Consider the following 16,898-nt stretch of genomic DNA (forward strand, 5'->3'; position numbering starts at 1 on the left):
TTGGAGATATACCAAGCCCTTTGTGCTAAGCTTCACACATTGATGACTAGCTCATCTTGTTTTATATGTCTCATTTAGGAGTATTTTTTATATTAAGTACCTCATATAGAACAGAGATGCAAAACTGTCAACATTTACTTGGCATCAAGGGGAGCATAAGTTGAACCACAACTGCCTATGATTATTTATAACTTCTTCAATCAGTGCACATTTTTGGCTTCACCACAATTTCCTAACCTTTCCTCTCCCAAATCGAACATATTTTACTTGGAACGCTTGGCATATGTAATGATACAGTAGTAGATGCTAAGAATTTGCTTTGTAATTATTAAATCTGAAAATGAATCCTTGTATTAAACAAGGAATCTTTTCTTAAATAATTGTATTGCTATCCGTTAGTTAGAATAAAAGTATTGACATCAGGTAAAAGTTTTACTGCTTGGTTCTGTGTATATAGAACTATCTTTGGTTTGATGCTACCAGTTCCCTTCTTGACACCGTGTAATTCCCTCTTTAAGCAGTTTGAGCTTTTTTCTTTTCCAAGTGTATTTGTTTAGTGCAAATATCATCATCATAATAATGGAAATACAGTATTAAAGAATAATCTTTAGTTTCATTAATCTCACTGAAATTATTTTCTTTTCATGTTTATATTAAATTTTGAAAGACTGTTTTGGAAAAAAGAAGCATCATTTGAGACAGCTCTGGGTTTGACTCACTGTACCATTCTTTAGCAGCTGAGTGTTCTTACCCTGTTTCCCCGAAAATAAGACCTCGCTGGACAATCAGCTCTAAAGAGTCTTTTGGAGCAAAAATTAATATAAGAACCTGTATTGTATTGTATAGTATCACATCGTATTGTATCACGTCATGCCACGTCACGTCACATCACATCACATCACACCTGGTCTTATATTATAGTAAAGTAAGACCGGGTCTTACATTAATTTTTGCTCCAAAAGACGCATTAGAGCTGATTGTCTGGCTAGGTCTTATTTTCGGGAAACACGGTAGGTACGTTATCTTCTTGGAAGCTGAAGTTTCTACTCTAGAACAGGGATGATAATGCCTTTGTGATCCTCAGTTGCGAGTATAACAATCTGTGTATCCTAGACTTCAGTTTAGTCATGAGACGTAACTTCAACAACAGCGAATAACTTGAAACACCAGTTGTCTGTAAACCACATTGCAGACTTTTACACAATCATTAGGTGTGTCTCCTTGTCTATAATAATACATATCCAAGGATTAGCATGAGGATAGTGGCTATTATTTATTGTTTCCTTCTTTCATTTTGAGTTTAATTTGCTCTTGTTTTTTTCTAGTTTCTTTAGATGAATGTTGAGATCATTGATATGAAACCTTTCCTCCTTTCTAATATAGGTATATAGTGCTATAAATTTCTCTCTAGGTACTGTTTGAGCTGTGTCCCAAAAATTTTGGTAACTTGTGTTTCTATTTTCATGTGCTTCAAGTGTTTTGGGCGAATTTGGCCCACTCTGAGTGGTAGTCTTCTTAGTTCTCTATTTGGTGCTGTCTGTTAGAAAGTTTTTCCGCTCTGACCGATGGGAACACGAACTGTTCCAGCCCTGTGTGAGCTCCAGAGGTTGTTCTCTTGACAACCTTTCTGATGGTTCCTTCTGAGTTTTGGTAGCTCCCCCACACACATGCAGATTACTGCTCAGCCAGGGTCTTGAGTGGACACCTCTACACATGTCTGGAGCCCTCTCTCTTTGCAGCCCCTTCCTCCTCTGTGTTGTGCCCCACAGAACTTAGCTGCTTTGGCCTCTCCAAACTCTGAACTCTTCAACTCATTGAGACCACCAGACTCTGTTGGGTTCCCCTGCCCTTTTCTGAGGCTGGGAATCTCTCCAGGGAGTGAACTGAGGTATTTGTAAGTGCTTGTCTTATTTGCTTCCCTCTTCTCAACAATCACTGTCCTGCACTATTCTCCATTGTTTGAAAGCTGATATTTCATATCTTTTGTTTGGTTTTCTAGTTATTTAAAGCAAGAGATTAAATTTAGCCCCTATTACTTCATCATGGCCGGGAAGTAGTTCAGCTTAGCATCCAGTAGATAATTGATAAATGCTAATTATCAAATTCTTTTTAAAACAAATCACTCAAAAATTATCATTGAGGAAATTATTAAGATGGGTGGTGTTAGAGCTATACATCAGCATTGTATAAATCTTTAGGCTTTTTTCTTTCCTTTTTTGTTTTTAATCTCAGTGTAATGAATAAACAAGTATAATAGTCTGGGACTTTTTTTATTAAAGCTTTGACAGTTTTAGAATATTAATATTATCCAAATTTTATTTCTAATGCTTTTTGAACTTTTTAGAAATAAGTTCTTGTTTTAAAAATTATATAGTTGGTCTAAACAGTATTATTGATGACTTAGTGATCACTTTTAAGTATTTTAATGTTTTCAGTTTTTAATGGGCTTATGTACTTTCATGACATCTTTTAGTCAGATTTTTATTAAAGTCTAAAATCTAACTCATTGATAAAATATAAAACCAAAAAAGTTTTTGGGGAGAATTCTAACAGAGTATACAAGGTGAGATGTAACTTTCAGGTGAAAGATAACTCAGTTACTACTCTGAATAATGCTACAAATGTAATATTTAATTTATGAGGTTTTTTGAAAACCTTTTCTTTTAATCCAGTTAAGGGCTTAATTTGTAATTAGACTAACCCTCACATTTCCATCTTATTCAGTGCTTTCCTCAGTGATATGTAGAAAGACATGGAAGGTATGGCCATCAGATTTGCAGATGGCGTTAAGCTTGGAATGGTTAATATACTAATGTTTTGCCTTTGAGTCCTAAAAGATAGGTACTGAAAAGCATAGAAATATAGCTTAGTAACATGTCAAAAAGTTGTTGAAACAACTGTGATGTGTTTGTCAGAAACCTAGTGTGGTTTTACAGTGCATCGGTAGAAGTATAATGTCTAGAACAGGTTAAAGAGTGATAGTTCCTATCCGTTATATTGGTCAGGTCATTTATGTTCACTTTTTGGTACCCGGCTGAAATACAGTCAAGTTTAAGAACCAAGTCAAACACCACTTCTTCTATTACTGCCTCCCATAGTTAGAATGATTTGCTCTGTTCTATGCAGTTATACTACATGTTGTTTATACCTTGTTTTATCTTATTGGATCTGTTAGTTCTTTTCAGATTAATTGCTTGAGTAGGGACTTAGTCTTATCATCCTCGTGTTTAAACAGAGCCCTCATGAAATGAGACAAATGTATTCAGAACATAGTGTTAAAGGTACTGAATATGATATGAATAATAGTTAAAGTATATTTTACTGCATAAGAGGAGAGTAATCTATAACTATTTGTGAAAAAGTATATGTTCTCTGTATGTGAAAGTTACTGGTAGATTTTGGAAGAATGATCTAATAAAGAATTAGAGAGAAGGGCAGTGGATATTTTTAACATTCTAAGAAGTTGATATAAATAAATTCATCTGTCTCACATTAGGAAAACATTAGTTGATAAAGTCTGATTGATCAGTATAACTCCTTGTGGACTATGTTGGAGTGTAAAAACGGGGGGAACGGTTGACATTGTCATCATTTTGAAGTATTTGAATCAATGTTGGAATCGGCCTTAATTGTTTCTTAGTCTAATATTTTTGTGTGTTCGTTGTCGTAAATGTTCATGCCTCTTCTTGTTGCCATTGGTTCTTCACTGGTCCGTCTTTGGAGACAGTGTCGCACTGTAGTTGAGAACACAGGCTGTGGAGTCCGACTCCCTGGGATTGCACGCCTGCTGTGTGAGCCCACTGAGACTCAGATTCCTCATCTTTAAAACAGGGATGATAAGAATAATAGTTATCTCATAGGGTCATTGCAAACGTCTTTGCAATGAATGAGGACATTTAAAGGGCAAGTGCGTGGCCCTGTGCTGAGTGCTGTGGCTCAGCATGTGGTGACTGCTTGCTGTCACTGCAGTTGCTAATTACTGATTCATAGCTTCAGGTATTCACTAACAAAACAACTTACCACATCTTCCCCCGGCTTCCTGCCTTTACTTTTATACTCTTACATTGGGAAAGATGGCCGCCTTGTTTTCAGCATTTTCATTGACATTATCATTGCAAATACTCTGCTTTATTTTGCTCATTATATAGTTTGCCATCCAGTGCAAGCTGAAGGGAAGGAAAGTCTGAGGCTCTTTTTAGCCTGAAATAATCATTTAAGCAAAACCACTTTATTGAATTATATATCTCTTTATGACTTTATTAACCAGTATGATTTATCAACAAGAATAATTTTTCCTAACATATACCCTGAAATATTGCAACACTGAATACCTTCTGAAGCATTAAAACAAAACTGTGTTTAGTAAGATTTTTATGTTTAGATTATTTGAATATTCTACTTAAAAAGTGGTAACCCAAACCACTTTAGAAAACTGGCGGTATTTACTAAAGCTTTATACCCTATGATGCAGCTTGATATCCTATGGTTCTACTTCAGTGTACGTACTTAACAGACTTATTATACATGTGTTCCTTCTTGTACTAGAATATTTATAGCAGCACTACTTGTAATAGCCCCTTCTTAGAAATTACCCAAATGCTCATCAACTGTAGAATGAATTTTGGCATATTCATATAATGCAATACTGCATGGAAATGAAAATGAAAGATCTACCAAGTATATCTCAACAGTAGGGTTGCTCCACAGTAGGGTTGAATGTGAGATACAGTACTGAGAAGAAGTCTGAAGGAGCATGTGCTATACTGTATGGTTCTGTTTATGTCAAGTGTGAGATTAGGCAGAAAGTCATCGAAGCTGTTGGAGGTTCCGATAGTGACACTGGGGGTGGGATTGGGGAGTAGTGACAGGCAGGGAGGGAGAAGGGGACTTCCGGAGTGCAGTTAATGCTCTGTTTCCTGATACAGGTGTGTTCAGTTTGTGAAAACTCATCAGGCTGAAGAATTATATTTTGTGTACTTTCTTTATGAATAGTCATCAAAGCTTTTTAAAAATCAACATTTATATACTGTAAACTTACTGTATTATATATTTGATGATAATTGAGGTGCTAGTCTGCATGCACTCTTTTTGTTCAGCATCCTTGTTTAACCATCAGAGAATCACAACAAAGAGAAGCTAGGGGGCATCCGGTTTCTTAGTCTACTGGGCACTGGTAGTTTTCCTGGGCTTCCTCCGTCCTGGCCCCAAGTGCCCCGGTCAGAAGATAGAGACGAGGATTCTTGAGTGCAGAGAGAGCATCCTTTCGATACGAAGATTAGCCCTGCAGAGTGATGCGCGGGGACCTGGCTTTAAGGCAGCACCTATTTAAGGGACCAGAGAGTTCTGCAAAACAAATGCGCAAAGCCCATTATGCTACCTCACAGACTGTGCATAAAACAAAGTAAATGTGCACTTACTCACATCTGAGTAATGTGACTCACATCTGAGGGAAGAAGACGAATTAGTAAGCTATTTGAGCCAGGTATTCTTTTTTTTTTAGCATAGTCCACAGGAAAGATTATATTTAATAATGTAAGACCTATTTTTTAAAAGGCTACAGTCAATTTCCATTATGCAAAAAGATTTGGTTTTTGGGCTTTTAGCTTAATGTGTATTTGATTTTTATAAATTTTAAGTTTAAAAATAATACACGCTTGTCATAACACATTCAACAATACAGAAATGATTAAAAAGCAAAACCTTTTTAAAGTTCTACTTGTAGACCCTTTTTTCTGTCTGTACATACCACAAATATATTGATTCTAAGATGCATTTTATTACCCCATGTTTTAATGTCTCTGAAATTGGGATTTGTCTTTCAATTGCTGTCCACCAGGTGGCAGGCATGGTGGAGCTGTCACCACCAGGAAATGGGAAACTTGTCCCTGGCTCTTCATGTTGTCTGCACTTCAGTTGAGTTACATGCCTTGTTAGTACTAGGTTGAATTTAATTGCTGTTATAAGTGTATTGAAAAGAGCTGTACTTTGTGATTTGGCATTAAAACAAAATACGTGTGTGCAGAAAGGTGCAGAAAAGGCAGCAGTGTGTAAATTTAACATGAGTGAAGTAAATATTCATTGTTGGAATGATAATCACAGTTCTGTTTCCCTGCAAAGTAAAAACCAAATGCTTTGTGGAATCAAGAAGGGGAACTATTTTAAGAGTAAATGAAGGAATGCTGCATTTTATTCCTGATACATATGCACAAGCATTCCCTGTCACAAGCTAAGCAATGCAACTTCAGCAGGAGAAATTGCCATATCCTGTGGAATAGGTGGTCGGTGTAACCAGTAGACCATATAGACTGTTGTTAAGGTACTGTGTCATAGCTTTAATTTCTCCTTTATTCTTATAAACGAATTTAATGAATTTGATCATCTTTTTTTGTGTTTATTCAGTGTTTTACATCTGTTGAGATAGTCGTTTGATTTGTATTTTAATCTATTAATATAGCACTTTATATCAATACATTTTCTGATGTCAAAACATCCTGCATTTCTGGGAAAGCAACTTGCTGTTTTCTTCTCAAATTAATAATTATCTTGTGGATGCCGTTTCAATTTAGTGCATATAGGTTTACCTCCTCCTTTTCAATGATTGCATTATTTTTCTATTGTGTAAATATACTATCCTCTTTTAAATGGCTGCCTTATTGGTGTGTATGGTTTCAAGTTTTTGCTATTAAAAACAATATATCAGGGGACATCTTTTACATATACCTTTATTTATTCAGGCTAGTGTTTCTATAGAATAAATTCCTAGAAATTCTGTGCATTTTCAGTTTGATAACATAACAGAAATTTAAAAATTAATTTTAAAAAAGTATTTGCTTGGTTTAGAAATGTCAATCGTTGCTGGAAAATATACCAGACTGCCAATAGTGGTTGTTTTTGGGGTGATGGGCTTATGTGTGATTTTTTTTTTCCTCCCAAAACTTGAATAGTAAAAACAGAACTTACTTTGAAAAACTACATGCTTATGAAACCAAATACTACCTTAGAAGTTCCGGGATGGTGAGCGGTTGGAGGGTAGGAACTGTTGAGTTGCCAGATAATTCACCTAGCATAAAGCAAAGCACATGAAACAGGTTCAATAGATGTTTATACAATAACTGATTTTGGGGTTTTACTAGAGGAAAAAACTGATTGCCAATTCTTTTTCAGGGTTTCTTGATTAACTCAAAACCAGAGAATGCCTGTGAACCGATAGTGCCCCCACCACTAAAAGACAATTCATCTGGGACTTTCATCGTGTTAATTAGAAGACTTGATTGTAATTTTGATATAAAGGTAATGTTTGCTTTTTAAATTTTTTGTTACTGTTTAAGTTAGTAACTTAAATACTCCCTTGTTTCAGAAAGGATTTAAGAAAGTTTACACAATTCATTCAGATTAAAAAAGGAAAGGACTGAAGTCAAAAAGAAACTAGGAGATGGTGAAAACAAAAAAAATAGAGGAGCAGGTTTACTTCAGTCTTAATCATGTGCTATAAAATGTTTTCTCAGCTTTTTGCAGCCAGTACAAAGGGGAAGATACCTTCAGTTTCATGACCGACAGTTTTAGTGAGATTGACAACAAGCAAATTGATTAGGTTGTAAACAATTGCTAGTCGTTCTAAGAATTTCCAGGTGGCTGTTGGGCATCTTTGAACTGTGGTTTGAATGGTGGCATCTTGCTTGATCTGATCTGGGAATGGAAATGTTAACCTTTAGTTTTATGCCTTCACCCTCCCAGCTTCTGCGCTACACCTATGTCTGTATCTCCCTTGATATTGGGATTTCTCTATTGTAATATGCTGAGCCTGTCACCTGTATAAATCTTGTCTCCCTGGCGTGCCTTAAGCTGGCATTTCAGACAGTAAAACGCAGTTTGGCCATAGGATCTCACTATAATCAGTGCTATTCTAAAGGTGGGTTTTTTTGATACTTTCAATACTGTCTTTACAAATCTGTTTTTGGATTGGCTGTGGCAGAAGAGAGCCACATTGTGGCCTGTATAAAATAAGCCTTGATGTTTCTTTTAGTTTATTACCTCAGCCGTGAGGGTCATGTAATTTCTTGCATGTATCTGAGAGAGTAGACATGGGATATTATTTCATGACTTTCCATAGCCTGATCTTAGATAATTTGTCTGCTTGGTAGGAGAGGCTGCCCTGACTCCTACTGTGCCTAAATTTTCTCTCTGCTCCTTTCATTTCATAAAAGAAATGACACCTCCACTATAAACTTATTAAAGAAATAAAGTAATAACTGTAAAGGGGTTTGAAATGTAGAGCACTTTGTAAATTATATTGTGTTTCCCCGAAAATAAGACCTAGCCGGACAATCAGCTCTAATGCGTCTTTTGGAGTAAAAATTAATATAAGGCCCGGTATCATATATCATATCATATCATATCATATCATATCATATCATTATTATATAAGACCCGATTTTATATTATATTAAAATAAGACCAGGTCTTATGTTAATTTTTGCTCCAAAAGATGCATTAGAGCTGATTGTCCAGCTAGGTCTTATTTTCGGGGAAACACAGTAGGTATTGTTACTGTTGTATATTAATTCCAAATCTAAACTCTCAGTTGCCTTTAAATTAGAACTTGAAGTCAAATGTAGATTTCCTATTCTTCAGAGATATGTTTATAATAGTTTGAATTTAAACCATTGTAAGATTTGATCCAGAACTAAGCTATAATAATTACAGATTGTTCCAACAAAATGAAATATTATTGTAATAATTTAATTAATTTCTTGCCTCTGAGAAATTAAAAACAAACGAAATTTGCTGATTTCAAGGTTTATTGCACTATTATGCTATGTAATTTTTGGCTCAATTCAGTCTTTGGTAACTGGAAACCAGAATACCTTTTAAAATTTTTAAAAACTTTTTTATAACTTTCTTTTTTAGGTGGGAATGGGAGGTTTCACTGCAAAATTTAGGAAAATATTGTCACATGAAATGAAAACACATTTCGGGAATGAATAGCGATGCTTGTTAGTCTTGGGCCCTCAGTGAATTGGACAATGCCCTCTCTCATTGGCGAGGGCGGATCTTATTTATTCAGTCTGCTGAATCAAATGCCAATCTCTTCCAGAAACCCCCTTATATATACCATCCCCAAATAATGTTATACCAGCTCTCTGGGCATTTCTTAGCTCAGTCCAGTTGGCACATAAAATTCACTATTTCCTTGACCTTTCAGAAACTAAATTATTGACTGATAATTCACATTGTGTCAGTTGATGTGTAAAATTTCTAATTTATCTTATAAAGGAAAGTTTAAGTCATGTCAATGTATAATATATAAAATACAAGTTTCATAAATACACAAGCATAAGAATTATGGATTACCTATCAAAATAGTGTGAATTGGTAAATGTAATTCATCATGGTTACTGGAAGAACAACTGGAATCTTGTCCCAGAGAGAATTTCCTTTCTGAGGGTGGTTACTGGTTACTGGTGGTAGATGGGCTATTAGCTTTATTAGCTATAATCTTCAGATCAGAAATCTATGCCTGTATTTTCTGGGCATCCAAATTGATGATTATATACAGTTTTGTATTAGGTATGTTATGGAACCTAATCATTTACAATGTATGTATAATACTTCTTTCCTGAATTGCAAATAAATAGCTCTTTGTAGATAATAAATAGTGGTTCATTCATATATATTTACAATTTTGTGTGAATGCAGCCACTTAAGAAAATAGTTGGAAAAATAACTCATTTCCTTATTCCTGATATAGCATACTGGGACAGAGTACTGAGAAAAGCTTAATTCTGTACCATACAGAATGCTGCAGCTGACGGTAGTTGCAAGGTTATTTTTTTTTGCCATGCTTCCTACCTGAAGTGACAAATTGTCTCAGACAAATGAGATTTGGCTCTGTCTTACAAACCTTTCCTTGGAGAAAGGAACCCTTTCCATTGTAGATAGCACAAAAGAGAAGAAAGAAGAAATAAAATTTTAACAAGATACTTCAAATGATTAATGGTGGTGGGTGTTTCAGGGTTTTACTTTTTGTAAACTCTAGATTTTTTTGGAAGATGAATATTGTAGTGTAGTTACAGAAACCTGGACATCTCTTATTTCTTCTGTAAAAGTAAATGAAGTGAAAATTGTGTGCTATAATAAAGAAAACGGCAGATTTTCTATATAAAAACTATCCCAAGTATTTTGTGACTCAGAGATAGCCAAATAAGATGGCAGACATGCAATTAATAATTTTTGGAGAGTAGGAAACTGAATTGTTTGTAGCATTCTGAAGTAAAGAGAGCACTGTTTTAATTTTTTAATCTTCTATTGGGAGAGGCACATTTGAGCTTTTTCATATATCTTGCCCTGAAGAGATGCAGGAAAACACATATTCAGAATCTGTATTTCGATATGTGGAATGTCCAGAAGGCCAGTAAGAAGAACTATTGATTACATGCCAGCTGTTGTTCTGAAAACAATCACTTTTTACTCACACTGACAAAAACTGTATCCTCTGAAAAATATAGCTCATTAGAGGAAAAACAAAACATTGTTTTGTTCATCTTTGTACAGTGCTGTTCTTTATTGGGACAAAATATAATTGTTTGAAAATATTAGCTTTCGGTGAGTGAAGTTAAAACACATTGCTGGCTCTTTGGTAAATAAATTAAGGCTATATTAAATCTTTTAATTGAAAAATGACTTTTTAGCATTCTGAGGCCAAGAGTTCTCGGACTTGTATTGGCATCCCAGTGGGAAATAGGACAGTTAAAAAAAATTCGTAAAAATATCTGTTATTTCAAAAATATTAAAATAATCACTTAAAAGGAAACTTTTCAGAACTGTACAAAAATGCCTGTGTTTATGACCAAATTAGATTAGTTCTCAGAAATCTGTTCCATTGTCATCACAGTCCAAGATATTTCCACCATGTAGTTTTAATGCTAAGTTAACAATATCTTCAAATAGTCAATTTATTTTAACTGAACTCTAAGGAAGCTTAGTAAACAGAAATGGTACAATGCATGTACTTTTGCTGAATTTTATTATCATGTTATGCTCTAATACCGTGTTTCCCTGAAAATAAGACCTGGCCGGACAATCACTTCTAATGCGTCTTTTGGAGCAAAAATTAATGTAAGACCCGGTATTATATTATATTATAGCAAAATATAGCAAAATATATTATATAGCAAAATATTATATTATATTATATTATATTAAAATAAGACCGGGTCTTATATTAATTTTTGCTCCAAAAGACGCATTAGAGTTGATGGTCCAGCTAGGTCTTATTTTTGGGGAAACACGGCAATTATTTTTAAAAAATGTGGCTTCACAACCATATAGGCCATTTATCAAGAGGCTGAAGAGACTTAGATATTATTTCCTCTGCTGGTTTTTTTTGGGGGGAATGGATGGAGTTACATTTGGATTGCAGATATAAGGAAGATGGATGTTGGTACGCATTTTCTGTTGGCATGTGACTTTTACAAAATTTTGTTGGGATGCAAGTCCCTGCCTTACCTGACTTCTGCCTCTCAAGTCACATCTGTACTTTGCCTGTCCTCTCTCAACCTTACCCTGCAGGAATGTACAGGTCCCCACATGTGCGGAGCGGTCTCTCTCTCTCTGTCTTCGTTTCTCTCCTGTCCTTCACCTGTAACATCCTCCCTCTTGTCTGTGTCGGGAATCTGACTGTGTCTTAGGTCTAAGATGAACTATCATCTCCTATATGAAACCTTTCCTGATTTTTCTCCAAGGCAGAATAGATCATTTCTTTCATATATTAGGTTGGTGCAAAAGTAGTTGTGGTTTAAAGGTTTAAAAAAAAAAATTGCAAAAACTGCAATTACTTTTGCACCAACCTAATAGTACTTATTTAATCCCATGTCAGTCTCTGTGAAAGAAAAGATAATGTTTTCGATTCTGTAGTTCTAATGCCTAATACATTTTATGGTACTTGGTAGCTGATTAATAAATTTTTGCTGAATGAACTAATGTGCAAAACTGTAAGGGCTTACAATTAAATTTAACTAGATTAGGGAATAAACAATATTATTGGAACCTTCTATTGGCTTCATGTTCATTTCACTTAATGCTCTTGGGTATTTCTAAATCTAGATATTCATTTGTCCCACAAACATTTTTCTCTAGATTCAAATGTTTTATGAGAATTTTAAAAAGTTACCATAAACCTTTTTTGGGGATTATTTGGGTGGTAAGGTCATAAAAATAAATAATAAATTTTTTTTGCAAAATTTTGTTATCTTACAAAATAGTCTCCTGTTCTACTTACTAGGATTACCTTTCATTCTTCTCTCTCAGGCTTCCATTTTCTGTCTTGTGTCTGAAAAAACTTGTGATGGGAAAGATTATTTGCTAAGGCCAGAGCAAACCCCAGCAGTCCAGTGTGTTTCCTGTTTCTTTACTGTAAACTCTTTCTTTTTGCTCCATTGTATTATTTTCTTTCCCTCTCTTGATTCTAGCCTAGAAAACTCACGGGTATATCTTTTCTCACTTCAACTGCTTTGGAGTAGAGCTTATGTTTTCTGCAGTTCTGTGTACTGAGCTTTTAGTACAGTGCCTAGAACCCCAAAATTAAAGGGCAGTAAAGGGAGGAGTATAATCAGAGATCTGTCACTGGGTGGCACTGAGCACCAAAATTCTCATTGTAATTCCTCCATCAGTTATTTTCACGTGCAGTATAGTCCCTGCCATCACTTGGAAATTCCTAGTAGGCTGATAGCAAGTTCAGAGAGATATCCTGAAGTTGCATACAAAGTTCTTCCAACAAGCCTTATTTACAGTGCTAAATGGGTTCAAATGGGGGGGGGGGGGGTCCTGCTGTGTTAGGATGAGAAATAATTAAGATTTGATTGGATATGAATCCTGTTAGTATCCAAAAAATAAGAACTCAGATCAGATCCTTCATTTTAATATGCACTTTTATACGTGGGTAACTAGAGGATATTACGTGGATAGCTTTGTTAACATTAAATTGCAATTCTGAAAGTTAAGTATTTTGGCTGCTTTTAACTCATGTAGTTTATTTTAACTGGTATAGTTCATTGCAAAGTAAAAGTTTTTTTTTTAAAGCATCTTTACTTCAGACTATAATAAGCATCTGAAATAGCTGCAGATAAAGTTTTATTTAGGTTTTCTTAATGTTGCTGAGAATAAAAAGGATTATTTTTAGTTTTAATCTTTTGTACAAATCATGTGCCAGTGCAGTATTAAAACTACTTTGGAAACAGCCACATTCAAAGACCTATGAGCTAATGACTTTGATTTTGTGATGGTGTGTTGCAGAATATTCTTGTTACAGTGAGTGGAAAAGCACAAATCTCTTCTGATTGCAGGCAACCTACAGAACATTAAGAACTCACTATATGAGTGGGTTTCAAACTCTTTTGACTGCAACCCACAGTAAGAAATTTATTTTTACTCATGCCCTAGTACATATACAATACAGCCTATAATCAAGTTTCATGAAGCAGTACTTTCTTATACTACTTACAGATTTTCTTTTTACTTAAAAAAATAGTTCACTCAGGTCCACTAAGTTATTTTACTGCCCACAATTTTCACTACCCTTATATTTACAAATTACTTTCCCATGTACCAAAAATTGACTTTTAAATGCTGCCACTGGAACATAACATAATGTCTTAGTTAATTTTTAAAGTTCCAGGGATTCTGGCTTCTGTTTTCAGCCATATTTGAAACAACTAACCATGGCTTTGCATATAAACAGATTTTGCCAGCCCTACCAAAAATTTTTCTAATGAAACAAATAAACTCAACTTATCTCTAAGTCTCAATAAGCATACACAGTTGTAAATGCCATTTGTTAAAAGGTCAATGCCCTCAGAACATAACCCAAAATAAGAAAAGGAAACATACCTTTATATCTTTATATCTCCATAATAAGTGTCACAAAGCTTCAGCTTTTAAACCATATACTTTTCCTCACAATTTTTCTTGGAACTATTGTATACTTAATTTTTTTAAAGATTAGAATTCTTAAGTTTACTTCTCTGTTTACTAAGGATGGAGCGAAGATGGAATGACTATTTAGTGGTCTGCTAGTAGTAAGCACAGAGAGAAAGGAAGTGATATTTGACACGTAACACTAAGGAGAAAAACCACGTAAGGTCTGGTGAAGCACGTTCATGATCCCCAAGTCGCTGGCAAAGGTCAAATTACATTTGGTGCCTTTTACTTGAGAAAGCGGGGAAAGTGCAAAGTATTTCAGTAAAATTTTTATCCACAATGACTGAAGTAAAATTTTTGGCATTTTTAAAAAAAGAACTAAGGACATTTTATTTTTGTGGTATATCTTTCTGGGTAGGGCTGAATAGACAGTTATCTTAGTTGTGATTTAGTTTGACTAAACAGGTATTTATGTAAGAGATTCTTCTATGCTTGAGATATATACAAATAAACAAGATAGTTCCTTTCCTTAAGGAACATAAAGCTTGGCATTCACAATGCTTTAAATGTTATTTTATCAGATCTCTGTTTTTCAAGGTGACGATAGTCTTAGTTTTCTGATAATTAATGTTTTTACCAAAAAGCATGAAAAAATTATCTTTTGTTAATTTTTAGGGTAATACTTTCTAAATCATCACAAATTTAGTTTTCTAGTATTGTGATTTCCATTTATCTTTAACTGAAGCAGGATTTTGCTTTTATCTTTCTGAGAAATGGTGCGATTAGTTAACATTTATGTTATGTGATTAATGAACCATGGCAGTTGAAAATTATTCTATTTAAAGATAATTATGTGATGTTGGCTTGATTAAAATGTATCAGGTTGTCAAAATACCCATATGAGTATTAAAAATATAATGCCCTCAAGACAAAAACTTGTGGTTTACATGACAAAGATGAAAACATAGGTATCCTGTTGAAGTTACCACTGTTAGTAATTCTCAAGTGTTTTGTCTTAAACTATTTTAAAATAGCCCCATCTTTTATGTCTTAGGATTTTATTTTTCCCACAGCTTCATTCTTCTATATGTCTACAAAATACAGTGATCATATTTAGGACATTTAATATTGATAAATACTATAAATAATATAGGATATCAGTGTGTATATATGTCATATATTTTTCAATAGTATATTCTCTCTAATAATGTACAGCACATGTTTACCTTTCCTAATTGTCTTCAAAATATCCTGTGAAACTGTTTTGTATTTAACCATTTCGGGATCCAATCATGGATCACATATTGAATTAGTTGTCATGTCTCCTTTAATCTGCAACAGTTCTTGAACCTTTTTCTTCCACCTTTCTACTTGTGTTTCAGTTTAGATAATTTTTATTGCTGTGTCTTCAGATTCACTGATCTTTTCTTCTACACTATCTTCTGTTAAGCCCATCCACTGAACTTTTCATTTAGATGTAGAATATTTCTTTTCTAGACATTTCATTTGGGTCTTTTAAAATATATACTTGTGTGTGTGTGTGTGTGTGTGTGTGTGTAGATCCAGTTCTCTCATGTTATGTTCACGTTTTCTTTAAAATCTTTGACTATAATTTGTAATTTTATGTAACTTATATATGTTATTGTAAATAAATACATAATTGTAATAAATTATTATCTATAATAAGTGTTCTAAAGTCCTTATCTGCTAATTCCATATCCCTGTCATTTCTGGGCCTGTTATTTTTTTGACTGATTTTTTTACTGGTTATAGATCATATTTTCCTGCTTCTTTTGCATGTCTAGTAATTTTTCCTTGGATGCTGACCCTCATGTTATGTTGTTGAGTGACTGGGCTTTGTTATCTTTCTTTAAAGAACATTTAATTTTGTTTTGCTGTAAGTTACTTGCTGATGGGCTTGGTTCTTTTGAGGCTTGTTTTTAAAGGTAAGTTGAATAAGAGCAGCCTTTACTTGGTTTCTGGTCAAGATGGTGGAATAGGTAAATGCTATGCTGGCCCCCTCCCAGGACCACATCAAAATTACAGAACAACCATCATTGAGAATCACCTGAAGTCTAGCTGAACAGAAGTCCTATAACTAAAGACATACAGGAGAAGCAATATCGAGACTGGTAGGAGGGCAGAGATGCTGTTCTAATGCCCGCATGTGGTAGTTAAAAATCAGGAGGGCTCTCTTGGCTGTGGAGGTCCCCATGAGGATCAAGGGGTCCCAGCTCCACACCAGACTCCTCAGCCCAGGGTTCCAGTGCCAGGAAGAGAAGTCCCCATAACTTCTGGTCGTGAAAACCAGCAGAGATTGTGGCCGAGTGAGAGGATGGCTGGAGTTCTAGAAAGTCCTCTTAAAGGGCCCATGCACAGACTCACTGGTTCTGAGCTCCATTGCTGGGGCAGCAGCTTGAAAGGTACCAGGGATACACCGGGAGAAACTGAATTGTCTGGCTATAGGGTAAGGGCTGGAGGGGTAGCTTTCTCCCAAATAGAAATGCTGGTGGAAGCCATTGTTCTTTGTTGAGCCCACCCTCCTCCCATGTGCAGAAGCAGGCAGGTGCCATATGTGAGTCTCCATCAACCTGGTTAACACCGGTCACCCTGCCCTGGCGTTTCCCTGAGGCCTCACCCAACCCAACTTCCAGTCCCACCCAAGCCTCTTCCAGTGGCTTTTCCAGTGGCCTTCTTTTCTCATGCTATGGGCTTGCCTAAAATTTCTCAAAGGTTCACAAACCTCAAATAAGCAGCATCGGCTTTGGTGAGACTTGTACCACTTGCTGAGCAGCTCCAACCTCAGCATTGGTGGCAGCCAGCCTCAGTTTGAGGGCTTGACCTCTCCCAGACACCTAGTCCCATGAGGGTGGCAGCCACATGTGGATTGCTTGCTGGCGCATTCCAGTTTGCCCCTGGCAATGCACAGGCTGCAATTGAACTTGGCCTGTGGCAGGGCCCCTTCCAGGAGGTCTTGGGGCCAG

General features: G+C 35.4%; 1 protein-coding gene across 3 annotated transcripts in view; it reads left to right on the forward strand.

The window, feature by feature from the left end:
• RNF13 (ring finger protein 13) overlaps positions 1 to 16,898 on the forward strand; it is a 128,717-nt gene that overhangs the window by 52,175 nt on the left and 59,644 nt on the right. For all 3 annotated transcript variants that reach the window (XM_033122312.1, XM_033122322.1, XM_033122332.1), the window contains one exon: positions 7,165 to 7,290. In XM_033122312.1, the coding sequence (XP_032978203.1) occupies positions 7,165 to 7,290 (126 nt within the window). The remainder of the gene's footprint in view (positions 1 to 7,164; positions 7,291 to 16,898) is intronic.

Source organism: Rhinolophus ferrumequinum, chromosome 2 (genome assembly GCF_004115265.2).
Source record: "Rhinolophus ferrumequinum isolate MPI-CBG mRhiFer1 chromosome 2, mRhiFer1_v1.p, whole genome shotgun sequence".
Taxonomy (NCBI): domain Eukaryota; kingdom Metazoa; phylum Chordata; class Mammalia; order Chiroptera; family Rhinolophidae; genus Rhinolophus; species Rhinolophus ferrumequinum.